General features: G+C 34.5%; 2 protein-coding genes and 1 pseudogene across 7 annotated transcripts; all 3 read right to left on the bottom strand.

Moving 5' to 3' along the window:
* Positions 1-1,104: 1,104 nt before the first annotated feature.
* On the bottom strand, positions 1,105-2,259 carry LOC113717081 (F-box protein CPR1-like). The gene has a single exon (XM_027241730.1). The coding sequence runs from the start codon at positions 2,257-2,259 to the stop codon at positions 1,105-1,107; it is 1,155 nt and encodes a 384-aa protein (XP_027097531.1).
* A 1,878-nt stretch (positions 2,260-4,137) lies between these two features.
* LOC113716440 (NADPH-dependent oxidoreductase 2-alkenal reductase-like) lies at positions 4,138-6,333 on the bottom strand (annotated as a pseudogene).
* Positions 6,334-17,532: 11,199 nt separating this feature from the next.
* On the bottom strand, positions 17,533-25,858 carry LOC113717328 (uncharacterized). 6 transcript variants are annotated; one of them, XM_072070803.1, is made up of 13 exons: positions 25,695-25,858; positions 25,177-25,343; positions 24,819-25,032; positions 22,854-23,018; positions 22,645-22,763; positions 21,254-21,328; positions 20,685-20,778; positions 20,533-20,592; positions 20,283-20,348; positions 20,104-20,202; positions 19,373-19,417; positions 18,017-18,119; positions 17,533-17,906 (listed from the first exon to the last, which is right to left on the bottom strand). In XM_072070803.1, the coding sequence occupies exons 3-13, from the start codon at positions 24,939-24,941 to the stop codon at positions 17,818-17,820; spliced, it is 1,038 nt and encodes a 345-aa protein (XP_071926904.1). In that variant the 5' UTR covers positions 24,942-25,032; positions 25,177-25,343; positions 25,695-25,858; the 3' UTR covers positions 17,533-17,817. The 6 variants fall into 6 exon arrangements, with proteins under 6 accessions (XP_071926904.1, XP_071926905.1, XP_071926907.1 ...); XM_072070804.1 differs by having other exon boundaries at positions 25,200-25,343; XM_072070806.1 differs by lacking the exon at positions 20,104-20,202 and having other exon boundaries at positions 17,533-17,742; positions 17,818-17,906; positions 25,200-25,343.
* Positions 25,859-27,475: the final 1,617 nt, after the last annotated feature.

Raw genomic sequence — 27,475 nt, 5'->3', positions numbered from 1 at the left:
TCTTTTAGTTCAGTCCATTGGAAGGTGGCTACAGACTGCAGCTGTTTCCTGCAGAAGATAAGAATAATAGGATCATCGCAAAAAGAACTTGAATTTCTGCAGGGGCCAAAAGGCTCTTTCGAGCAATCTGATCAAGTCTAAACAGGATCCTATAAACATAAGAGCTTGAATCTTGATTTGGCATGCTTAAGAAATAATTGGATTTGATTACCTCAATCCTGTTTTCCTAGTGACTCGGAAGTTAAAGGAATATTGCAGATGTTTGCCCAGTATTGAATCCTTAGCTTTTTTGGTCCCGCTCCCAAGATTGGCCTCATATTGATTATGTTAATCAAAGTATTTACATGATTCAATTCAGGTCAACCCTTGACAGCAATTTTAAGTTGTTTAAGCACAAGATAACATTGAAATTACGCAGCAAAAAGAAGACTGCATGTTTTTGTACATTTGCTCGAGAAATATATACAGAGTTGGTGCATCTAATTCTAACTTGTGAAAATACAAAAAGCCATCCTAAACTAATTGATTCATGAACCAGAAGATGTTTTATGTGCTAATAAACTTCAAAACAAGAAAGCAAAATCAGAATGATAAATTGTTTTGTGAACAAATTGACATTCTAAGCATCTACTCCAACTCCTTTCGCAACGATTTCTTTGAGGATTTAAACTAAAGCATAAATTAAATTTGATTAGCTACACCTTCACGCTATGGAGATTGTAAACAACATAGGCTATGTAACATTTAACAAATTAAACAAGCATCATGATAAGGCCGATCAAAGTTTGTAATGAAAACATGAGACACTGTACACTTTTATTGCACCACTGTTTATGCATACATCACTGAACAAGTTCCTGCTTGAGATTATTCAGAAGTATAAAATATCTTGCACCACCATTTTTCTTTCTTTTCTTTTTCCTGCACATTTATGCCTACAACACAGGATTGATTCCACCTCAAGATTATCAAATGATCACAATATCACATGCTTTCTGTCTTCCACAGTTTTTGACAAACCGGACTTCCTAGAGCAGACCAACAAGGCTTTCAAAAATGATCACATGCTTTCTATCTTTAATAGGTTATGACAAATCAGCCTAATCAGGCTTGCCAGAACAGACTAGCAAGGCTTCCAACACAAACACATGAAGTTAGACTTATAGGTGAATCTATAGAACTTGCTGCACCACTCATGGCTACATCATTGAACGAATTCGTCTCCAGATCATAAAGCACCAGCGTAGCCTTGCTAATTTGCAAAACCACTTGCTTCTTGTTCTTAGATAATGCTATAGGTGTTATCCATTTGCCAAAAGGGATTCTAATCGAGCCTAATTTAGTCCAACAAGATTCGTGAGCTCCATAATCCTCCATTAGAAAAATATCAGCAAACCTCTGATTCCAAAACTCATAATCAGAGAGCAAACAAAGGACACCATTCAAGATGCACAATTTTGGGAGGAAACGGTCTTCCCAGAAAGGACAGCGCATGGAACGAAATTTGTCACTGCAAAGGTCAAAAGCAAAGATAAAGTTCAGACCGCCAACCCAGTGCAATGCACCATTAGCCAGAATACCATCCATAGGGTCAGGGAACATGGTTGCCTGTTGAAATGGGAAATCACCGATATCTTTCCATAAATTTAGTTTTGAGCTATAAACATAAACTTTGTTACTGCAAAGAGTAATTGTTGGTGTTAGGTTTTGCATACAGTTCCAACCATTCTTGAAAGCCAGGACTTTGTAATCATCCCTGACATTGTCATAGCCAAAACCTAGACGGATTTGAACTTGGCTGTGGCCAATTGCATTTCCATACGGTGGAGGGGGTATCTTCCAATACTTTTGAGTCCATGGATTCCATATAAAAATGTTCCAATTCCTATGTACCAAACAAAGAAGGCCATTGCAAGAGCCTACCAAACGAATATCATCTCTAAAAGAATCAGCAGGAAAGTTGAGTTTTTTTGCATTTGTAGTACTGGAGCTAAAAAGTCGATTCATATCTAGAGAGTAGAAGTCTCTGCTTCTAGAGCCAGAAACTGGGGAAGACTTCTCCTCAATCAAGGCAACAATCTTAGTATCATTATGATCATAGTTTGTTTCGAGGTGGCTTTCGTTATACATTTTGATGAAGTGAGGACCATCAATTAAAGAACGCCATGATTTTGATACGCACCTGGATCGAATCAGAGAATCAAAGGGTAACCTCAAAAGCACATTCACAAGCAGTTGGTCAGGGATGTAGTCTGACATTTGACCAAATGGGATTAGTTCTGCTAAGTAAGCTGTGCCTTAATTGGTGGTTTGATTCGCTTCAGTGGGCCTCCAAGCTCAGTGCAGGACAGGATGTAATCAAAGCAACTCTATTTAACAGAATAAGACTGGATTGCAAATTTGACGGATTTTAACTGGAGTTTGGAGGACAAGAAGACTCAAATGAGGTAATTAAAGCCTATATTGGATGGAGTCTTGCCTCAACAGTTGACAAGAGCTTCAGTCGAAACTAAAGTTTGATGAATATTAAGGAAGGCATGTGATTCCTTTTCCACTTCGTTTTGACCAATATACTTATGGCTTTGTCCATAATACACATTTAAGTTGGCATTTATAAACTTGGCTGAAGCGAAGACTCGGTTAAGGTCAACTTGTGGAAGCAACTGAGCAATTAGGTAGAAGGAAGTAGAGAAAGACCATAACATTGACCTCAACTCCCGGGGCTTGAAACTGTTAAATTGAATTTTGATTTTAAAAAAAAAAAACCACCAGCAGCTGTAGTTAATGGGTGCAGCCCAAGTCCTATATTATATAGTTGTGTTTCTTTATTATTGTTTTCGAAGGGGCATCAATAGTTGTTTCTGCCTAATGATCCTTTTATAACTTCAATTCTAATCACTCAATTACATGTAAATGTCTTACCAACTAAACTGAGTACCGTTGTCAATTTGTATATAACTGTGAAACATACGATTGTAGATGAAAAATAATGAAATCACGTAAACTATAAATTTAAAAATTGCTTGTATCTTGATGTAACCAAACTACGTACTTACCATCTTTCTTTATCACTTACCATAAAGGTAATAACAATATGATGGATAAAATGGGAATTCTAAATAGGATTTTCAGAACTTGTACAGCCTATCAGACTCAAGTCAACCGTTTATGACAACTAGGCTAACAAAACAAAGTGAAAAAACAAAAACTTTATATTCTTTGTCCCACAGGATTGGTCCAGTGATAGTAACGATTCTTTAGGACACAAAAGGTTCTGGAATCAAAATTGCTCCTTGAAGTACCCTGTGACTCACCAGAAAAAATGTTGTGTGAGACCGTGACATTTCCCTCCGATTTGGTGTGCCAGCTCAAGTCCAAAGGGCTCGAGTCGGAGTATATTTCGAATTACAAAAAAAGAAAAAAGGACTTTTTGGGCCAATCGTAGCACTTAATTATTTGCAAACTGCCCCCTCTTCTGTTTTGTCCGGTCAACTCTTATGATCACATTTGCAAGAATAGCTACAAAACTGATATATACTTCCTCCGTCTCATAAGAATAGATCAACACTTTCATTTTGTATTTATCCCAAATTATAGGTATATTTCTTTTCTAAAGCATAGTTGGTATATGGATTTACTACTATATCCATAGTCAATGTGCATTTGAATAAGTAAATATGCTATTCTATTAGTCAACCATTGTACTAGAAGGAATAAATAAGACACTAAAACAAGAATCAATAGAAAGGTATATAAGGAAAGTAATAAGCAAAAATGATTACATTAATTACCCTTCTTAACTTATATGAAAGTAGAAGTGAATCTATCTTTATGACGGAAGAAGTATATAAAATAGCAGTATTACTAAACTACAGGTCTAGGACTAGTATTTGTTCGGGCCACATCTTTTACAACCACTACTTGAATAATCAAGTTTGCTTGACAACTGTAGATGCAAGCCATTCTTAAATAAGCATGAAATCTTAGCTTTTTACTGGCTCCTAATAATCAGCTACTCTCAAGATGTTTCAAATTTACTTCTTAATAATTTTCACTCTCGTACATAACTACTTCGACATTAATTTAATATATTGTTTTAACAGAAGGTTCCTTGAGATTAAAATTACTAAACTGAGAACAAATCAATGGAAAAGATTATTGATTCATGACTCCAACAGTGGGATATTATTGTTTACAAGATCAGTTACAGCCAAGAAATCTTTGAGATTTAAAGCCCTTTTCCTTCCCCAGCTCCCTAATCTTCATTTACTTACTTTTACTCAATTATGACTCCAGCAAAATGATCTGGTACTTAATCATCAGCTACTTGAACCATTTTTTTCCCAACATTATCACCTCGAAAGTCCTGCAAAAGCTGATGGTATGCTTTCCACACCACGCGAAATGTCTTCAAGAACGTGGAACTTCCCACTCTGGAGGTGCTCAAGTGTGGTTGAAAGGAAGTCCTTATAAACTTTGAAGTGATCAGCAGCAAGAAATCCTTGAATTGTGATCCTCTTGTATATGACATCCACCATGTTTAAAGCTGCACGTTTTCCTTCATTCGTATACTCTGATATAACGCCGCAAACAGCCACTCTACCAAATGGGTTCATGTTTTCAATTGCTGCTTCTAACATTTCTGCTCCCACATTGTCAAAATATATGTCAATCCCACAAGGGGAGTGCCTATAGTATCATTGTTCAAAAATTAGCAAATGCTATCCCAAGTACATGACATCTTCACTTGCCAAAATGTTAGTCCCTATTTGATAGATTATCAAGTTGAAGTTCTAGTGAAATTCCAATGTGAAAGAGTTAAACAAATCACTCGAGTTCCTGAAATTCAATAGATGCAGTGGATTGAGTTACCTTTTAAGGGCTGACTTAAGATCAATTTCTTCTTTGTAGTTGAATGCTTCATCAAAACCAAGCTTCTCCTTGAGCAAGTCTACCTATAAATATTTCAAGGTAAAATAAAACATTATTCTTATGAAATAATTTCACTTTGTGACCTCAAACTTGTATATGATTCTCACTTTGCACCTAAACTCTCAAATGTATCCTTCTTAAGTCTAGTTGAAAACATTATTGTTAGCAGAATTAACAGAATAGAGGACCGTGAAAATTAATGACAAAAGGAAAGGAAATAAAACAAAGATATCATGAAGTCATCCAACCCTTTATCTAGGTCATAGGTCATTCCTAAGTACAGGTTTGATCTCAAATATTTTGCTCTAATGCTTACCATGTATTTCCTATTATGAGTAAACCAAACCCTCTTGACATAATCAATTGAAACAAACCTCACCAACAAAAAAGGGAAACACAAAAATCAGCACTGGAAGTAAATAATGTGTCCATTTGGAAATGGAAGGCTGACCTTTTTTGGCTACCAGCACAGCCTACGACATAGCACCCAAAGAGCTTGGCATACTGCCCAACTAAACTTCCCACAGATCTTGAGGCAGCAGAAGCAAACACTGTTTCCCCTTTCTGGGTTACACACTTCAAAAAGTCCAGCAAAAGCTGTTATCCCACTGAATCCTGCACAACAAAATTGAAAGAGTAGTTAATCTATTCAAATATCCTGATCCTACCCTGGAAAGACAATCTTAATCAGGCCGAAAATGCAGCATTATAACATGTTGATAACAATGGAAGTATGATATGAACTTACCTAGAAATCCTGCATGGTAAGAAAGTGGAAATCCCATGGTCTCCACCTTATTTAACTTAGCTCCTTTAAATTTGCTGGTACCCTCTTTTATGATGCTGTACTCCCCCCAGCTCAGGAACCCGGAAACCAAGTCCCCCTCTTTCAATTCAGGATTGCCAGAAGCGACAACTCTCCCCACACCATAACCATCAATTTCCTGTTAACAACAATTAATTGATTCTTGTGAGCATTACTCTGCATACATCTCTGAATAAATCTTCATTGCATCGTCATCAATCAACAAAAGTAGTTTGTAATTTGCAACATACCTCGCCAGGGTTGAGGGCACCTGCAATGTTGGTTGCTTGCTGAAAGCAACTTTGGCTCGTCATGCGGTTCAATTGGTATGGATCAATCGATAAGAAGAGATTTTTGACGATGACTTCATCTTTTCCGGGCTCAATTGATAAAGTAAGAGGTCCAGTTCTAAGCTCAAAGTCTGACTCCTGTGGTGCTCCATCAATAATATGTTTAATCACTACGTATCTGTTTGTTACTTCCATTGAGGTTTCTTGCAATCCTCAAAACTTCAAAATTCTGTGTGCATGAAAAAGAAAATTGTTCCTCCCACTCCAAGAGAAAGAATGAGGATTAGGAAAAAAAAAATATTTGTTTGAAAACTATTCAGTCGAAGAATAGTTAATGATGCACTGAATATATATACATGTATTCGACAGGATAAAAAGAAGTAAAACGGGCCTCTCCAGATGAATTTTGTCCATTGATTGTTATAATCCTAAAGACATTTGATGTAAACTTGTACAACTATGGTATAATTATGAATTTTACATTATTTAGTTGTCTGAGTTGACAAATTTTATGATTGTATTATATATTCTAAAAGTTACATCAATCAAATCGAATTGGATGAAACTCAACTAGAGAGGCCATGATCCAAAATTGGACGATACTTATTTTATGATTCAACAAATGTATCATTCTGCCATCTGTAATTAGTACAACTTTGAATTTTGAATTTTGAGTAACAATAACTGGTATGCTTGTGGATTTTAGAGATTTGTCAACATCTTATCCTAGTATATTCCTCAATTTTTTTTTTTTTTTGCAATAATTTGATACACTACACTCACAAGTGCGATAGAATCAAACCAACTGTTCAATTCTTAATTTGGGAATCGAGGTGCTGCTCTGTCTCAATGGTTTTTTTTTTTTGGGATGTTTTATACAGACAAATATTACAATACCAATTTTGTGAATAAATAAGCACAAAAATAAAAATTGATTGAAAAATGTGATACGAAGACACTCCATTCAAATAGTACTTGTAGTGTAAACATTTTTTTAACAGCATTGTTATAGTTAGTCATATACTAGGAGAAAATAGAGGGGATGGACCTATTGAATCTACTGAGAGGCACAAAGAAAGTTAAATATTCTTCTACCATACTTCGATAAATTTTAAAGAGGAAACACAGTCAGAGGGATTTAATCCCTCTAGTCCCTCGTCTAATGGCCAATTGAACTAGCTCAGCTGGTTTAGCATGAACACTTGTAAGCATTTGTCTCCTAATAGTTGCCTATTAGCTACCGTGTCAGATCAAGCAAGGATGCAGTATTAGGACGACAGAAAAGCACTAAATAGGAGACAAAAGCCGGTTTGAGCAAAAGAACAAAGCGCAAGTCTTTGACCGGGACGGCAGGGCCGGCCCGTGTCATGTATATGAAGCGGTAATATGCAGTGCTGGTGCTGACTCTTTGTTCTTTAATGATGATTTTTCAATGGGTCCAATTCAGTTTTGAGAAGACTTGTGTTTTTGGATGGTTAGTGTTAGGCATTTGTTTTTTGGTTTTTTTGGTTGGGAATGTTCTGCATTTATGTATCCATTCCACAAAAGTAATTAAAGTTCTGTTACACTCAAAACAAAAAGGAAATTCACAAAGCACATGTATGTTTGTCATAGCCATAATTATTAAACTCAGTCCGACTTGCAGTCGAACAAATCAACCCAATGAATTGGCCATTAGGCCGAGTTGGGTTTCTGTTGACTGGTCAATGATCCCAATAGTTCAATCAAATTAAACCAAAAATCTGATTGGTTTTTGTGAAAAAAATTTTAGTAAGCTCTTGCTAAGATTTGAACATGGGATTTTAGGCATGTATCTATTATATATTCACCATTAGACCACTTGCCATATGTTAATTCAGTAGCTTTCTTATAATATATGAAAATTTTGTCAATTATATCTTTATTCTTTTTTCATTTCTCCAAAACATATTTACTTGAAATCTTTTAATAAAAACTTATGACGCTCCAAACTCATTTTAACATATTATATAATTCATTTTAAAGATAAATATTGATTTAAATAATTTTTTGCACTTAAAATTCATAAATATGCTAGATAATTACACTAAACACAGATAAAATTTTATACTTGAAGTTTGGTGGAATACTATAAAAATTTATGTTTTGCTGATTCTTACATGAATTAATTATTTTATAGCGAATTAAATTAAATGAGCATTTGTTATGGCATTGTTTATTACAGTTTATATCATATATCTTATATAAAAAATTATAAAAATAATATTTAAATATATTTAGTAATCCACTGGTTCAACCATTCACCCACTGATTAAACTAATGATCCGTTGATCCACCTCCTTAGCTGGGTTCCTTTCCGAGTCAAGTTTAATAACTATGGTTATAGCTGAAAATCCAACTCTCACAATTATGTAGCTGCATTTAATCAATAGGATTTGCCACATCAAATTAAATGGTACATCTTTCTCTTCTCAAAATACACAGGTCCAAGTACTTACGACATTTTTTATTTTAGTAAGGTTTGAATCAAATCTATGGTGAAAGATACACATGTCTATCGATATAACGATCTTATCATTCATTATAGTGGTACCTACTAAGTGTATACTTTTTGATACGACTTAGATTTAGTTATATTAAACTTCTCGGAATCAAAGGTTAGAGCATCACATTAAATGCGATGGTCATAGGTTCGATTCCGATAGCCGGCTTTCCTATTTATTCAAAATTTTACGTAATTGATAATGTCTCAAAGAATATTAAATAAAAGGGTGTTGTCCCTCTTTCCAAAAGCCATCAATTTATAATTTATTAAGTTATAAGAATAAGAACTTCCAACTATGTCAGGAAGGGGATATCCTTTTCTATAATAGAAAAATAAATAGAAAGAAGTGTGGATATTTATCCAATTCAACTCATTCTTTTTTATAGTACACAACTAGGGATGGCAACAGGGCGGAGTTGGAGCGGGAGACCCCTTCCCCATCCCCCGCCCCGCTTCCCCCACGGGTACCCCCGCGAGGTTAATAAAAATTTGTTATATAATTTTATTATGGTTAAATTTTAACAAATAATCAAGTACTAAAATATCAACACATCATCAAATTATTATTCATTGTAATTTTACAATTGAAACTTATAAAAACAATCAAACAAAAATTATTTGAATACAATCCAACATGATGAAATAAATATAACTAAAGTAGTCAAATTTTCACTTTTTGCACAAATACAATCACTAATTCATTATTATGCTTGTGCTTTTTTTAAGAAAAAAAATGTTATTGTATTAAGTGTAATTAGGAATTTAGTATAAATGTATTAGTAAATTTAGTATAACCAATTAATAATTTGTATTAGTACACATATATAATTATTAGTATAATTAATAATATCAATTATAATATATATACTAATAGACATCATATAATACATATAACTAATAATATCATTATCATAAGTTTGTAACTAATTAAATTATATATTATATATATAATTATATACATATATATTTTATATATTTATTTTTTCCCCAACCCCCTCCCAATTAGCCCCCCGCGGGACGGGTGCCTGCAGTCACCCGCCCCCATTGCCATCCCTATACACAAGTATGCTATAGTACGCAAGCATGAAAAATAAATAGAAAGGTCTGTTGCACTTTGTTTCCCAATTCTTTCTAGAACTAATGATTAAAGGGTTTTCTGACCAGGTGCGCACCTAAATTGTAACTAAGCTACCATGTGAACGCACATACTAATAATAATTTTTTTGTTGCATTTATACACTTTCCTTAATTAACTTTATTTTTTCAAGAATTTAATGCTTGAAGTGCATTTTAATGAGTGCCCAATGAACACTCGTTAGACAAATCCAATTAAAATTTTCCTTCTATTATTATTGACTACATACGTTACATATGAAATACCAATACTAAATTGCCTTTCTTTTTTCCTCTGTTTTTTTTTATTTTGGGTTTGTTTCAATCTTACCACACTAGGTGCTAGGGTAATTTAAATTGCTCTTTTACTGATAGATACTTTTGCTCTATCTATAAATGCTAGTGAATTTCACTATTGTCAGCATGTACTTTATTACACTAGGTGAAAGTTACTTGAATTGTTACAGATTTTGAGTTTTGTACCATATTATAATATTGATGTTGACTAACTGATCTTATTCAAAGTTACTTACATGTACTTCTAAACTCAGCTGTGCACTTTATCGCATTAAGGAAAAATTAGACCTTACTACATACAAGTTAGATGTGCTGATCCATCAACAGGTTTGGCTAATTCAAATACAGTATACTTTTCGAAGTTGAATTATATAGAGCTACTTTTAAAGTTAAACACTATAAAGAAAAATGAACCACACCTCTAAAGTCCACACCAGTTCCTTTATCCTTCGTAAATGCATTTAAATTATATGCCTGACTCTCTTATATAGTTGCGCTGATTGCAAAAGTTATCTAAACATCAAAGTGAGCTGTCATTGGACTTATTTTTCATTGTTCTGTGCTATTCAAAAGGTTATATGTATATAACTCTGATACCAGACAGGATGAGGGGTTAGCTCCTTAAACCAGAAAAATAAATAAAATAAAAAGTAAATAGCATAAGAGTTAGGAAATGGGTCGCAATCGGACTGCCACGGGTTAGATTAGGCGGTAGAACCAACCATGAATTGTTAATATAAACAGAATAAAATAAGAATAAGTAAATGAATATGAGGCAGTTTAGCCGACCATTCAACAGAATAAGATTGAATATAGGTTTGTAAGAACACTTACAAAGTTTGAGAAACTTGTTTGATTCTTGATCAAGGCTTGCTTCCTTGTTTGAACTAAAAACTAGTTTGTATTCTAGAGAGGAGGAGAGAATTTTTCAAGTTAGAGAGAGAAGTAGCTTTGAAGAAATGGTGTGTGTGTGTGTGTGTGTGTGTTTGTGTTGGGATTGAGAGGTATTTATAGCAATTTTTTCATGTTACTACAGTACCCGCTACAGTGTTTTTTACTGTTTGCTACAGTGCACAATTTGTCTTTTTGTTACCGTGTTTATATAGTAACTTACCGAACTGCTACAGTGAGAATAATTTTTTCTGACTTTCTCTGGATTTGTTTTATTCTTGTTCCAGTTGAACCAGCTTGAATGTCCTTAGAAGCATCCGTTTGTGTATTAGCAAACAGTTGCTGATAACTCTTCTAATGCTTCTTTGATCCATTTCTTGTAATGTTGTGTATTGACTCCCTGTTTCTCAAGCAGATACTTGTTGATGGCCATTCTTTAAATATTACTTCTTTGCATGAAGTATTGTTCTTTTAGGGTTTGTACAGAATAGTTTGAGCTTGTTACCCGATATGGTTGTATCTGTGTGTGTTGTAGCATGGAATTCTTTATTCAGTATCTCGGTTAAAGTATATGCTATCAAAGTTTCTGATTCTGGATTCTTTGTGTTCATTTTCAATATAGTGATATTTCATCCAGAGGTGTGAAAAAGCATCGTCTGTGAGTTTGATCTGGAAGGATTGAGTATTAGGATTTTTAGGAATTAAGAATGGATTTTCATCATCTTCAGTTTCCTGAATCCAGTTTATTGTCAAGTTTTCATCAATTGTTTAGAATTGGTTTGAAGTTACTTCATCAGGTATCCAAGTTGATTCATCAGGATCCAATTTGAGGTTGATTCGTCAGGAATTCAATTTGAAGTTGATTCATCAGGAATCCAATTTGATGATGTTTGGCCTCCATTAGTTTGATTGTTGGATATTTCTCCGAGGGAGGTTTGTACCCAACTAGATTATCGATCAAAGAGATAGTTGTTTGTTTGTTTCTTTCCTGGATTGTATGACGATGAGTTTCCTTCGTCTGCCATGTTTCTGCAAAAAGAATTAGTTAGTTTAAAGGATTTAGGATTAAGAAGTTGAGATATTATCCTTTTATAAATAATTTGGAAAGGGACCAATTGATTGAGAAAGGATGTTCCTAGTATGATATTGTTGGTCAGATAATTGGTGAAAAAGAAGGTATCTAAGAATTGATTTTGGATATTTGAAAATTTGAATCTGATATCAAGTTTGGGATTGTTGGTTTCTCTAAGGTTTTCTAGAAATTGGATTGGAATAAGATTTTTAGAAATATAATTTTGATCTATCCCTGTATCAAAAAGGGCTTTAGTTTCGATTACATAATTGTTAGTAATTAGTAATTGTATTGGGACAGAATACTCCTAAAGTGATTGGGATTCGTCATTAAGGTTTGCAAGGTTGGTTTCTTTTTGACAATTTTGGAAGGCCATTGGTTGAGTAGGGAATTTGTCAGAGATTTCTAAGAAATCATGGAGTATTGGTTTACAAGGATTTGGTTCGCGGATTTTGAAGCTGTCTTTTTTTGGAATATCAAAGAGAAGGCTTTTGGTTAAAGGATTCGAAACTTGGTTTAGAGACTCTTTGAGTTTGTTCTGGTAGGGTTGCCTTTTTTCTGTTTCAGGAATATCTTCAATGATGTTGAGGAGAAGGTTTTGGTCCTTGGTTAACACATTGATTGTAGGACCTTCTTTTTCATCTTCATCACTGCTGTTTTGGGAAGAAGATGTTGGAATATCATCATCATAATCATCTTCTTGTTCAGATTCATCAGTATCTGATTCAATCAGAAGATTTGATATTTGGGCTCTAATCTGGTCTACTAGTCCTAAGGTATTTTTTTTTTTTGGTTGGATTTGTAATGTTGGGTTATATGTTTAGGTTTATGGGTTTTGAAAATGGATAAAGATGGTTGTTTAGGAGGAGAGAAAGGGTTTTCAAGATATTTTGTAGGTTTGGGCTGTTTATTGGACTTTGTATAGTAGCTAGATAGCCCAAATTGTTTGCAAAGGGGTCCAAGGTTTCTTTCTTGGGCCTGTTCTCCTGCATGTTGTCTGGGAAGCCAACCTGCTTTTTGGACTTGTCTAGTAATCTGTTCACAAGTTGTCTCTTCCCCAAGCTCAATCTTTTTGTATTTGGATTCTTTTTGTAGAGATCTGAGGTGGCCTTTGAGGGAGTCTCTCCTGTGAACCTTGTTTCTATCTGGCCTTGTATATATTTTGGTTAAGAATATGTGTTGATATCTTCTGGAGTTTGGGAATAGCTCTAGTAAATCTTCTTTGGTCATTCCTGAATCATCACCAGATATGAAAATTGTCAGCATGTCTAGGATGTTTCTAATAGATGTTTTTGTAATATTAAGTATCAATGTTGCCACTATCTCTAAGATGATGTTCATGTCTTGTATCTCAAATTCATCGAGGATGTTGTGAAGAATGCCTTTGTCTTTGTCTTCTATGATGACAAGTTCTTCCCACCATTTTTTGAATTGTCCAATAAATCCCGTGAATAAGATATGAGCAGCTAATTGATTGCAACCATGTAATATTTGATTAGGCATAGCTGTGGTCGTCATCTGTTGAGATATTGTAAGAATATTGTATTTGAATACTTCGTTTATGGTCCATCCATGGATGTTGTCCGTATTGCATAAATATCGAAGGATATTGGGTTTTGTCTTGAAAATATTAGAATAGATTGTTTGACAATGGTATAGATTTTGGGTGTTTTCTCGATTGGGAGTATAATCTTGTAAGAAAGAGTTTGAGTATGGTTTATTTAGGGTAGAAGACCCTTGGAAGTTTTGTATGGTATTAATCAAGGTGGTTCTTTGAATTTAAATTCTTGTTTGAGTAATGGAATAAGAAAGGATTGTTTAATCCTAGCTCTTTGGTTTTCTGATTGGTCTAAAGACTTGAAAAGTAAGTTTGAAAAATAAATATTTGTAAGAGAAATTTTAGAGATAAACTAAGTAAAGATTTTAAAGAGATCTTTTCCAGATGTTTGTGGATAGGTTCTGAGAATATTCTTGGCATGGAGTGTTTCTTGGTCAATTTTAATCTCAACTTCATCAATGATCAATTTTGTTGATGGAATTCCTGCCTAGATTTCTCCTTCAATTGTCTGCCACCTTTTCACCATGTTTGACGTTTGCCATCCCACATTTTTTGTTTGAGAGGAGGGATGATTAATCCTGTTCTTCGGGGAGTGTAAAGATTGACTGTGTTGTTTTTCCCCGATCATCCAGAATGTATCCTGGCTCCATATAATAGATCATGGAATATAGATTTGAGATCTAGTCAGATTTGTTTGAGAAAATACTTCTTGTATTTGAGACTGTCTCTCTGGTTTGTTGAAGATCCATGTCTCTTCTATTTGTCCCTTGTATTTGCCGGAGAACCATGTTTCTTCTGTATAAGATTCTACCTTGAGGCTTGGGTACTCGATACTAAGTACCTTTAATTTGTCAAACTGCAACTGTTTGTATGTTATGAAAGAATATATAGATAATTTGGGAATTTCTTCTTGATTATTGTTTGTAGAGATTTCTTTTGAAATTTTCAAAGAAATAAGATTGCTACTTGCATTTCTGGAAGGGAGATTAGATTCATGGTACAAGGTTGAGATAAATGATTGTGAAGAATTAGTAATATTTTGGATTATAGTCTTAATTGATTGGGTTTCTTGTTTAGAAGAGATAATCTTTGTTTGTGGATCTCTAATAGCCACAAGTTTGGTAATAGGTTGAGTCTTGGTTAAGACATTTACTGCAGGATATCCTATGTCTTTTCCTGCATCAAGACTAGTGGTATTGTCAGAGTTGTTTATTGGTTGACCGGACACCGGAAATTTTGAAGTTTCGATAGACTCTTGGTTTGGTAGTTCTACTAGGTTTAATAAATCTACAGGAGAATCTAGTAGATCTATAAATTTGTTTTTCAACGATTCTTATGGATTTGATAGGTTTATAGTTCCTGATGTGGATATATGGATTGATTTTGCTAGATCTAAGGTTCTGATATGTTTTTGTAATTAAAAAGTTTTGGTGAATCTGATGGGCTTATGGATACATGAGTTGATTTTTGGTGGATCTAAAGATTCAATTGAGGATTTATAAGGGGGATTCTAGTATATGATTTGATTGAAATAGATCTATGGATAAATCTATGGGTTTTGGCTTAGTTTGGACTGGATCTATGAGATTTGGTGTGGACACCTGAATTTTTTGGAACTCGTACCAGTCAAAGAATTGGATGTGTTGCTTTGTTTTTCTCAAAAAATCATAGAAGTCTTCTTGTATATTTTTCCGGATTTCTCCCCGATATTTTCCAAAAAAATGTTTTCTTTTAAACTGATTGTGATTTGCAAAGAATTCAGATCTAAGTTTTTGTTTGTCGATCTAGAATTCAAGAGATTTGTTTTCTAGTTTCTTTTGAATGAGAATTGATTGCTCGATTCGAGCAATTCGGGTTTGAAGGTCATCTATTGGTTTGGTGTTTAGGGAGGATTTGAGAAGGCTAAAATTTGTTTTGTTAAAAAAAAAGCCAAAAGCAAAGACAAGTAAATAAATAATTAGACAAATAAATAATTAAACAAATAACCTTATAATCCTCTTTCTTTTGGCATAGAATCCTTTGGGATCTATGGAGAATAACTATATTTCTAAATCAATTATAACAAAGATAATGAGGACGTCACAAGAATAGATAATCTTTTGAGAAAGATTAACTATGCATGACGACTATATTTCCAACAAAATTATAATATCAACAATATAGGTCTATGAAACTAGATCTGATCCTCTGAACACTTCACCGTCCTGGATCTCGGACCACAAGAACTTCAACATCCCTACAGGACTTACTGCCTGTTGACCTTGGTCGATCAATCCTTGGTTTTGATGATTAACAAACCAAAATGTAGATTTTGGCTAATGTTTTTATGTGAGCAATCTGTTAGAACAGATTCTTATGGCACAAAAAAAGAAGCAAAAACAGGGCACTCATGTCGGACGTCCGAAAGGAAGCTATCGGACGCCCGAAAGGATGAAGAACATCAAGAAGGAAACTCTGTCGGACGCTCGTGAGGAAGCATCGGACGTCCGGAAGGATCAGACGCACGCCTCGGACGCACATCGATCGCATCGGACGTACGAGAAATTTCGCAAAGATTTGATGACTCTCTGACGACGTTCGGACGCAGGGTTCGGACGTCCGACAGGTGGTTTGGACGCAGGGTTCGGACGTCCGACAGGTGGTTCGGACGTCCGACAGGCCAACGGCTAGTTTTGACAGCATTTAATATTTGACCGTTGGAGTGCCTTTTGGAGCCATTTCTCACCTTCTATAAACACCCCAAAGCACAAGAAGACAGGGGACTTTTGCCAACACAAAATACAAGCTTACAAGTAAGATTTTTGAGTAGAAAGATTCTTTGTTGGTTTTATAAGGGGTTGGGGAAGTTGGATTGTGAGGTTGCTCAAGTGAAGGTTACTCTCTAGGAGGAGTAAAACCTTGGTGAAGGTGAACCTATCACTTGAAGTGGTAAAACTTTGGTGAAGGTTGCCTCATTTGTATAAAATAGTTCTTAATTGGGTGAGTGATCTTTCAAGTGTAGGTTGTTGAGGGTTAACTAGAATAGTTGTAAAACTCCTTGGCTCAACCAAAGAGTGTTTGGGGTGAGGAAGGAGTGAGCCTTCACTTGTACATCTTGGTTAGCATCGCCATCTATTGAAGAGGCTATTGGATTGATATTTGGTTTGCATTTCTTATCTTTTCTCTTTAATTAAGTTTTCTTTATTGTGCTTAAATTTGATATATCTTTGTGCATCATTGTAAAATTGTTTGTACTCATTGGGTTGCACCAGGCCTTACACTGCCAAATCCCATGACCTTACTGCCTAGACCGGAGGTTAGCAATTATCGGCTCCATGTCCATATGACAGATCTAAGTTCATAGATCGATACTATCAATATTATAATAAATTTAAATACATTAGACAGCAGTCACAAAGTTAAACAATCTCATTAGATAGATCTAAACTTATCGATCTACACTAGCAATATCATAATAAGCAGAAAAAGATAGCCATCAACCCTCTTCTCCCTCTGGTTCTAATAGATCTCGAAACTGTATAAGTTATATATAAATTAATCATGATGGCACAATTATTAAACCCTAACCAGGCCCAACAGTTGAACCATTCGACTTCTGTACCCACCTACCGCGAGACTGGGTTGAGTACCTAATCTGACCGGAAATGGAGTAAATCCAAACAAAGCCAATTGACCTATGATTCAGCTCGCAAAATCGCGAATACTAGACTAACTTTGATGACCCAGAACCTTTGGATCTTCTTTCAATTGTCCAAAATAATTTAACTTCCCACGAGGTAAATTTTGCAATTTTGCAAAATTGCAAAATAATTGTGCAAAATAATTTAGCACGAGGTCAAATCTTCACATTTTTTCTTTTAACTTCCCGCCCTTTCCCACCCCATTCCTACCTCCCAACTGTTAAGTATAGAATTCAAACTCTGAATCCAACAGCAGAAAAAACCCTAAAAAGTCTCCCCTAATCACAGGCCAACCGTAATGGTTAAGTTTAATCATATACTTGTTGACCAATTGTGTATTCAAATATACTAATCGCTTCAATTTTAAATCTAACACAAACAAAATGTTATTTATAATTAATTGGTGGGGAAACAAGAAGAGGGATAAACATTTATACATGTTCTTTCAATCAATTAAGCACAATTAATTTATCTAAAAAGCAGATCTCTAAGTTCTTTGCCGAAGAGGTCGTCTTTCCTGCACACGTCCATGGCTCCAGCAGCAGCTCAAATCATCATTCGAAGAAATCAAAGGCCATTGCTTTAGGCAGACCATAGAAAAAAAAAAAAAGAAAAAAAAAAAGAAAAGGGAAAAACACATAAACGTGTAATATACCTAAGATACAAGGTCTGGAAGTCGAGATAATCTTTCTATTTCCTTGATAATCATCTCCTTTTCTTCTTCAAATTGTTCATCTTCACCACCTGCAACAACATATATGTTCACAAAGAGAAGACAGAAAGATAAATGGGCAGTTTTTTCTTTTTTGGGAGGGGGGTGGGCTTGTGGGGGAAAAAATTAGTCATGCATTTGCCTTTTCCAGCGGAGAGATCATGCAGCAATGCCAACAATTTTTCATGATTTTTGGACAAGATGACTTTTATTTCTCTAGGCTTGTTAGGGTTAGCAACGAACACCTGCAGTCAAAGACAGAATTGAGGTGCCATGTAAATTGAAGTCTGAGCAAATGAATATGTATCAAATCTTGGTATACTAGAATTTATATTCAATTACCAACAGAACAACTGTAGCTAAACGTTATCCTCAACAACTTAAATATCTCACATCATGCATCCATCCATGTTTTCCATAAAATGATAAGCAAATAGAATTAAAAATTTTCAAGGTTAGCCAAAATCTTAATACCTAAAGATCTGGAAATTGTGTTTCCCTCATCTTAACAGTACTACAGTCCCTCCCACCTTACCACCCAACCCAAAAACTTCAGATTCCTGCACTAAGCCTACATATATTTTTCCATGGGATGCACCCTGGGCAAAGCATATCCTTTCTGTGCACATATTAGCAGGAAATATTTTACAGTTTGCCCTGTAGCAGTATGATCTCTCTGCTGCTACTCTAAGCACACGACAAAAATCCAAATGCTTCACGTAAAATAAGACTCATACAAGGACAAGCCTGATGCACCTGGCACGTTGCTCCTTTCTTGGGACATATGATTTGAAAAGGATAAAACTTTGCAACTCCCGTGGAAAAAGAAAAAAAAAACACATACACACACACACACAAAAACAAATGAAGAGCATGAACCATAATCATGTCGTATCATGTAATTCAGCTTCTTCTGCAAGGGGCACAGCTTATAAAATTATCAAAGTAGGTGGCATTGGGATTTAATGCCAAGACAAACTTAGCTACTCAAATAACAACATCAACTACTAATTGATAAAGCACAAGAGGTTTTTGTTCTGCAGAGTTGTAACTAGCTTGTTATCAACCATCCTTCTAGTTTTTTCTTCTGGGTTATAACAGCAAAAATATGCAAGTCGAATAATATTATATGTACATATAAGCATCTTAATTATGCATGTATTATACAATTTGTTCTACATCAAACACACATACCATGGCACATCAATATTTTATACATAAAGAACCCCTTTAGGCACAGAAGCTTTGCTTATCCTAAGCCATGGATACTAGTGTGGTTTGTTTTCACTCGAGTATTTTCCCTTAGTGTCTTGCTCAGACTGAGATCCTTATGGCTCTTCTATCAAAAAGTTTTTGGGGAAATGAGACCTCATAAAATTTGAGAGAGAAACTCTCTTACCAAATCTTCCACCTCTCAATGGAGGCGCTATTATTGTTAATTTACCATTTCCAAGGGGGATCAAAACCAGCAGTCAGTAAGAAAGGAAAATTTGAGCACCTTGAAAATGTGAAAAGCCAAAATCTGGATGTTTTTGCTTGAATCCTGCATACAATATTAAAAAAATTGTTATCGATCATAAATGCAAATCAAAACCAGTTTTCCAGCCTGGGGAAAGTGGATATTAAGTGGTCAGCAACTGATGCAACAACAATTAAAAAATATTCTGCTTTTCCCAACTTTATTGCTGAGAAGTAATTTTTGTCCCTCGCAACTGCCCTGAAATTCATGCAGTTATAACTACCTGGAAAGGAAACACGCCTCCATCAAACCTTGTAACATATTTGGGATTTTTAGCACATCACTTGAGATGGCATAAAAATAAACAGTTATTTTATGGTACCAAGAACCATTTTTAGATGCCTGCAGTTTGGGTCACATGGAAACTGCTTGATAAGGACCATCCAAGACAACTTTGGGAGATTCCTAGACAGCATTTTAGACCTTTTCTTTAAGATAAAACCTGAGAATATATACATCTATATCTATACATTGAAACACAGTTTAATAAGAAATTTAGACTATGCAACTTTTTGTAATAATAGAGTCAATGAACATCTAGATATTTTTAGAAGGCAGCACATTGTGCAGAAATCATTATTCTTCCCTTACACTCATATCATTCTCAAATATCCACAAATCCAATTCTTGTTTCTTATTAAGATGACATATTGATCTTGCAAATGGAGCAGCTGTTCGTCCTAGAGGTAATGAGAAATAGTAACAAAAACCTTCAGTAATGTCATCATGATTTTCAAGTGGCGGACTTCTGTAATGTAGTGCTTCATAATATGGGTATTTGGAGGCTCCAACAAAAATTCTGAGAGAAGCTGAAATTCAATTTGCATTAGACTAAGTGACAACCAGGAGTATTACAAGTATTAAATTATCAAATAAACGGAGCACCAACCTTCAAAGACTGCCTTCTTGTCACATAATTCTTAGAGGTCAAAAGTGTTTCATAGTGCTCAAAGAACTGGAAAAACAAATTGTTTAGTAAATCAAAAGGCAAAGAAGAAAAAGAATAACAGAAGCAGTTCTACTTTTGAGATAAATACTTCCATTACGCATGAATGAAGAGTGATTTTTGTTTCACATTTGATCTATTCCAATTAAAGGAACTATTCTGTCAATCAGTAAGCTGGAAAGGAGGAACTAACCTCATTGTAGTGAGCAGACAAGAACTCAGCAACAGATGATTCATGTTTAGTTAGTAGATCCTGAACAAAGCTTTTACAAATATAAGCAAAAAATGCAAAAAACTAACAATAAACACTGCTTAAACCAGAAATCATATATGCATATATCCAACCTTAAAAGTAGAAAATGCATCAGAAGAGACATCAAAGTTCGGCAACTCTACAAATTTGAAGAATAACTCAAAGCTTGGAGACCCCAATATGTACCTGAAAGGATTCTACTGAAGAATTGTTAGTATGAACATCACATATGCCATGAAACAGAATACAATGGGAAAAAATTTCCCAAGAAAAGAAGGAAATTGAACAATGAAATATGTGTTGCAAGATTCAGTGACAGCCATTGACTTTTTTCTCCCATGAATGCAGATGCTGACAATATGACCATTATAGGTTGGGAATAAAAAACAAAGGACAAAAGGCTTTAGATTTCCATTTTCTAGATTCCAGGAATTCTATTATTTACACACAACACACACACACACATATATAAAGATAGAGAGAGAGATAGAGAGAGAGTGAGAGAGAGAGAGAGATGAAGCGGGAGAGGGGGAGAGAGAGATGTGTGTGGGACAGAAAGCTATCTTTTATGCCATGTCTCCTAATTGTTTATCTATTAACATTCTACCACAGTCATTTATTGTTGGAAAATCAGGGCAGTCCAAGAACTTTAATTTCTTACTTTGCAAGAGATGGTCTTTTGATGCATTCCCTCAACAAACTCCCACAATGCAAGGCAATTTCCTTGTTGTCGTAGCTGCTCACAAAGATAACAAGAGGCAACATGTCAGAAAATAACATTCAACCTAAACTACTAATAGATTAAATGCATGAAGCGCTGAAACATCTGGCTAAAAGGATGGATGTAGCTTTTTGACTTTAAAAGACCCTTACAACACTAGGTATTGGAGGCTTTTAGCGAACTAATAAACAGCATTTCAAGCAACAATCTTAGGAAAGTGAAGATAAATGTTGAATGCAATATCTTAGCAGTGATATTTTCCTATCACTGCGTCATAATAACGAAGAGAAAGAATGAAAGATTCCAATGAATCACTCCAAGTTAGCCTTGCTAGCTCTCTGTGCTAGTTAAGGACACATTTATCACTGCTAAAAGGTTGAGAAAAACAAAAGAAAGATATATAATTTCATGTATAAAAAGCTTGTTGATTAATTATTCAGGGGTAACAAGGATTGGCTCATGGTACTTAAACTTCTTAAGTGCCTGTCAGTTTATCTGGATAAAGTCCAGATCATATTAGTTGGTTGACGTAGACAAAGTAGGGAAACAGCAATAGAACTCTATAAAATTATGACCGACTGGCTACGATCTGCTTCTGCTAAAAAAGACATACAATTTAGAGATGTGATAGAAAATTTTTCTTTGAAGTTATAGCAAGCACTGATATTTATTTTGTTTTTGGTAGTTTAGATCATCCATCCTACTCTAACAAATGCAATAGTATATGACTTTTATTGGCTTTAAGACCTAGTGTTCATTGACTATTGTCGATGATAAGGCTTTATCCGCTACACCTTGTTATTAAAGTTTATCAACTTATAAAAGAAAAATTCATTAATTAGTTCAAAATCCATGTACTCATTGCACTTGGAAACTCTTACAGAACTGAACCACATTTGAGACATTAGTTGCTATGAACCTTGGTAGCAGGATGTAAATAAAGAATTATCTGAATGACTCCTTTCTTTTCCTTTTTCTTTTTTTGTCTAATTTTGTTAGATAACCAATTAAATGATAAATAACTAAATACCAAATGCATTTTCAGACTTGAGAGTGGACATTCAATTGTTCTGCTGAGTTTCAACCAGCTAATCATTACAAGATTGATCTGTGTTTTAATACCATTGCAGATATTACACTCAAATCCACATTGTCTTTGAAGAATTAACTGGGGCATTAATAACCTAGATCTACCATTTTGTCCCTTCCTTAAGTTGGCAGGAAAGATAAGCTTTCTATCAGGGAAATCGTGCAATAAAACAATTCACTGTTCAAAAAGCATGGAAAAGGGTGAGGAAGATAGGACACAACATGAAAGGGTAAATACTTACCACACGACAAGGAAGTCTAACAACTCCAAGTGGTTCTCCATATATTGCACACAGCAACATATGTCATCAACCTTTTGTTTCAGCAATATCGACCAACAGTGGACCAAGTTTTTTCTAGCCTAGCAAAGTTGAGAAAAGTTTGTAAAGCAAATAAGTTAAAACAGATATTAAAGCAGGTCTCTTTGAAGAATAGAGTATGAACAACTTACATCCCATCCCAGTATGGGTAACTTATGGATGAAAAGAGAAATAACATCCTCGTTACAAATTTCAATTGCCATTTGTGAAATTTGATCAGCATTTGGCTCAACTTCCCCATCTCCTGAAACCAGAGCTCTCATTGTCATAATATTCTTCTCAACTTCTTCCATAGCCTGTTAGAAACAACACTATAAGATACATCAACATTGTATAGTTTAATGCCTATATAGCATTTTAAAGCAGTCATTATACGTGCTTCATACACAAGAGGCAGGCAGACAAGAATTTTGATAGATCACTTTGCCAGAATTATTTGATTCACTTACATTTTTAGGGGAGTTCCGTAAAGCAAGTTAAAAGAAGTTGTTACAAAGAGCCACATTGGATCATACAAAATGAAATCAGACAAGGCAAGGACCATTTGGCAGATCAAGGGTACGACAATTCACTAAATGCTACAAAATTCAGTGTCTCCATTTCCCTTATTTGCACTAGAAGCACTTAATAGGTTATCATCTTCTTTTCCAAATTATCATCATGTGACATCTCATTGCAATCATATTAGCACTAGTAAGCAAGGACCATACTCAAGTTTTCAGCTTCTCAAGGGCTCAACGTTTTCTCTATTGTGCGACACAGGAACAATTAACACATGAATGACAATATTCCATGAAACTAGCTTTTCATATCCTTACTTTAATTATAAAAAAAATTCAAGCAATCCGTCTACATTGTGTCTGAAGTACATGAAAATCTGTCCATTAGTTGAAAAATTATAGCCCAGTAATTAAGTGCAACTACATCAGCAATTCGTTTAAGAATCAGGAAAACCTTGTAAACCAAGATGTGCTCCTGAACTAGTAAAAAACACCAAGGAGAATTACCAGATGAATAGGGGGAAAAAAAAAGCTCCTTCTCCTTTGACACACAGAAATGTTGCCTCAAGGAGTTAAAAATTGCTTCCAGAACCTTGCTGAATAAATAGTTCATGGAATAACTTTTCTCTTTTTCTTCTGGATAAAGCAATTAATAGTGCAGATATCAATTTGAGTGAAGGTAAAAGCGAGGCATACTCCTTAAACCAGCAGATCAGAAATTGATGCAACCTATAAGATATACAAGGGGAAGGAAACTCGAGAGAATTGGGAATTTTGGCCATCTATGCAGAATGCATAGCACGTTTGAGAGATTGAGCCCTTCAGTTTAAGAATTTTTACTAGAATTCTCAAATAATTAATAACACTAGTATTTTTGCACAACATGTATTGTCCAGACTGAGTAAATTCTAACTGCATATATGCAATAAATATTCGGTCTGGAATCCTTCTCAAGCAACCCAATAACATTTTTTTAGTTAAGGAAACCAAACGATGACATAGAAAATTTCTCATACAGAAATGTAAAGAAAAGTATGAGTAAGCAGTAAAAAAGAAGACTCTAATAATTCATCTATACTAAATCTAACCTTCATCGCTTCGTACCACTACATTTATTACATTCCTTATCTCTCACCGTGTCATATTATACAATTACCCACAATTTATAGCCACGCTCAAGTAAAAGACAAAAACACTTAAAATAACAACTTGAACCAACAAAACAAGTGAATTCTACTCTCAAAAAGACAGTGAGTGTTCCAAATGCAGAAATTATAGCCTCCTTAAAAGTTTAAGCTTTTATCTACTGACCAAATCCAGACGTTGAAAACAACCGAAGCCTTGTCTATTTTATTTATGGCACTTAATTCTCCATCATGACAACTCACAGTTGAAAACTCAGTCCAAACAACAGCTGCATGAGATTATCATTTCTTTAGCATTATCCACAAACTCCAAAAATAGCATGACTGAGTTAATTTTCTAAAGAAGAGTGCATCACTAGAATGACCATGTTGAACTTTAACTATCAACACATGGTTCAAAAAAAATTAACTTAAAGCAACAATGAGAAAAGAAGGTACAAAAAAATAGGACCTTCTCAAGTGCTTTAACTTCAGCAACAGTTTTGGTATCGAGAGCCATAAGACTGTCCCTTATGGCCTTGGCAAGTTCTTGTGGAGTTTTAGGCCGCGAGGGCTTGAAGAATGAGAACGACATGTTTTCTGTGTACCAATTGATCACTCAACTTCAGTCCTATCTTCAAATGCTCCTTTAAGATATCACCAGCGGTACACTTAAGCTAGTTAACCTGCAAAGGAAACAATTATCACTCTCATAAAGATCTCTATTTTGTTTGACAGGCATCAATGTCTGCACCTATAAAACTAATTAAGTACCAGCCTCAAAAAAGTCCAAGGAGGTCTTAAGGGCAGCTCGCTAGAGAAAAATTTACCATTACATTCTACACATTGTCACCTTTCGAGCTGCGGCTGATGGCCCTTGAAAAAAGTACATTATTTATCACTCACTCAAGTTAAAATCTCAACTCTTTGCACTATCCGAACACCATGTCTAGCCAGGGAATCTCACTGTTTAAAGCATTTCGTTACTTGATAATAACTGCAAGAAAAAGAGTACAACAACATTCAGCAATAGATGCTGAGACTCCATACAAAGCAAGCTAAATTCAGTTCATCAAAACCAAAGAAACTAGCTTTCTGATCAAGAAATAATAATCACAGAAATGAATCTAACTAGCCTAAGTTAATTGCCCATAATTGAATTGAATTGAATTCCCACTATCCAGAAGGCAGTTGAGCAGAAAATTCAGACATGAAACACATTCAGTGGCTAAATCAAAAACCAAGAATTCTCAAACAAAACTTCCAAGAGGATCAAAAGAAACAAAAATAAATAAACATGAACCCATCAAATATGACTACAAAAGATTAAGAACAAACAGAAACCCACATGAGTAAGTGAAAAATAGTGGCCGCTGGCAATGACCGAGGACGATCAAAGAATCCCTTCTTCTTCCTCTTCTGGGTTTTTTCGTGATTGGCGTTTCTTGCTACGCTCGGGACCCCTGCTGCCGTTGGGAACGGTGATGTTCCAATCAACCATATCCAAAATAGGAAAGTCGGGTGGGTCGGGTTTTTAAGAGTTGGGTGGGGTTGTCAGGACTGGGAGACAAATTTGCAATTCCAGGACTTGTAAGAGGTAATAGTAATGTTCAAAGGACCCCTGAAATTCGGTCAAATAGCTGTTAAACCCCCTGATATTTTGAAAACTGCCTTTAGCCTTGGAGGCCTGCATTACGATTGAGAAATTGGTCCTTTCGGGGAAGAGATAAATGTACTTTTTAAACTAAAAAAACGAGAGAAGCTTTAGAGTGTTTAAACATTTCATTACTTAGATTAATTATTTGACCTGGGTTTTGAGAGGATTTTATGGACTTGGTGTAATAAATGAAAAGTAGAGGGAGAAATAAAGGAAAGACTATCATTTGGATTAGTTATTTTTTGGGGTTTTTTTAAAAAATTTTATTGTAACAGTGTATATGAAAAATTTTTACCATAAAAATTTTTTGAAATATTTGATATATTGTATGGATGAAATGTTTTTTGAATTATTGTGTATTACTATAGCATTGTATTTGAAAAACTTGTTTTTTAAAAAATGATCAATCCAAACAGAACTTAGATACTTAGCAAGGAAAGACTAATTCTTTAATGAAGAAAATAGAAAAATAATCTAACAAATCATTGAATGTTAAAGATAAACTACACGTATAGAAGAATAGTTATGAAGTGATTACTATAGTTCTTTTAATGAGAAAATGAGTACAGTTGCTTCTAAAAGTAATTGATTGAGTGTATATATTGACTGTGGCTTAAATGGTGAGTATCATTTTACCTAATAATCACAAAAAATTACTAAAAAAATTTCAGCATCGGATAAACAAAAGAAAGAGCTCATGAGCTTGATTTGATTATTTTCTTTTACACATGCAAAAATTTGACTGGGAGGTTAGGGATAGTTTTTTGAAGTCTGTTGAATAACTCCTACTAATTAATTTAAAGTTTTTTGACTAATTTTCCCCTACTACTAACATAACAATATTTGAACCAATTTGCCCTTGTGAATGATACATATTCATGATGAATATTATATAACCATACTCTCACACAATAATATAATAATAAATGAACTAATTTGCCCCTACTAATTATATTAAAAATTTTTGACTAATTTGTGCCTATTCATTATTTTAAAATTTTTGACAAATTTACCCCTATTAATTAGTTCAAATTTTTTGACTAATTTGTCCCTACTTACATCATAATAAAAGGACTATATTGCCTTTACTAACCTTATTTTCTCAATCAAATTCTATATAAATACATAATTTTATCAGTTGGGATTTACGAATGAGGGCTTTAATAAGCTCAAATTCGGTCTAAAGAAACATATACTATTGGCTTGAGTTTAGCTCATTTAAAACTCTTAAATGGATTAGATTTTATTCAACTTAACCCTAACTTAGCCAAAATTCAGCCCATTGTTTAATTAAATTTCAAATTTAGATTTAGAAACTAGGTTAGAACCTATTTTTAAGTGCCCGAATGAGCTGAATTTAAGTGAATGCAAATTTTTATATACCAAAGCCCTTGATTTACTTTATAATTCTAAAGTTTAAAATTATTTTATTTTAATAAAATTTATAAATTTATAAATTATTTTATTAAAAC

This window comes from Coffea arabica, chromosome 11c (assembly GCF_036785885.1).
Source record: "Coffea arabica cultivar ET-39 chromosome 11c, Coffea Arabica ET-39 HiFi, whole genome shotgun sequence".
Taxonomy (NCBI): domain Eukaryota; kingdom Viridiplantae; phylum Streptophyta; class Magnoliopsida; order Gentianales; family Rubiaceae; genus Coffea; species Coffea arabica.
The sequence above is the reverse complement of the archived record's forward strand: the minus strand, read 5'-3'. Positions and strand labels throughout refer to the sequence as shown.

Bases quoted from the DNA above. Each gene is read 5' to 3' on its own strand.
- LOC113717328 (XM_072070803.1), bottom strand. From the start codon at position 24,941: ATGTCGTTCTCATTCTTCAAGCCCTCGCGGCCTAAAACTCCACAAGAA. The intron at 19,418-20,103 runs GTTTTTGTTACT...TATTGTATGCAG, and splicing joins TCATGATGACATTACTGAAG to GATTCAAGCAAAAACATCCA. The intron at 18,120-19,372 runs GTGCTCAAATTT...CTTTGACTGCAG, and splicing joins TGGCTTTTCACATTTTCAAG to GTGTTCGTTGCTAACCCTAA.
- LOC113717081 (XM_027241730.1), bottom strand. From the start codon at position 2,259: ATGTCAGACTACATCCCTGACCAACTGCTTGTGAATGTGCTTTTGAGG.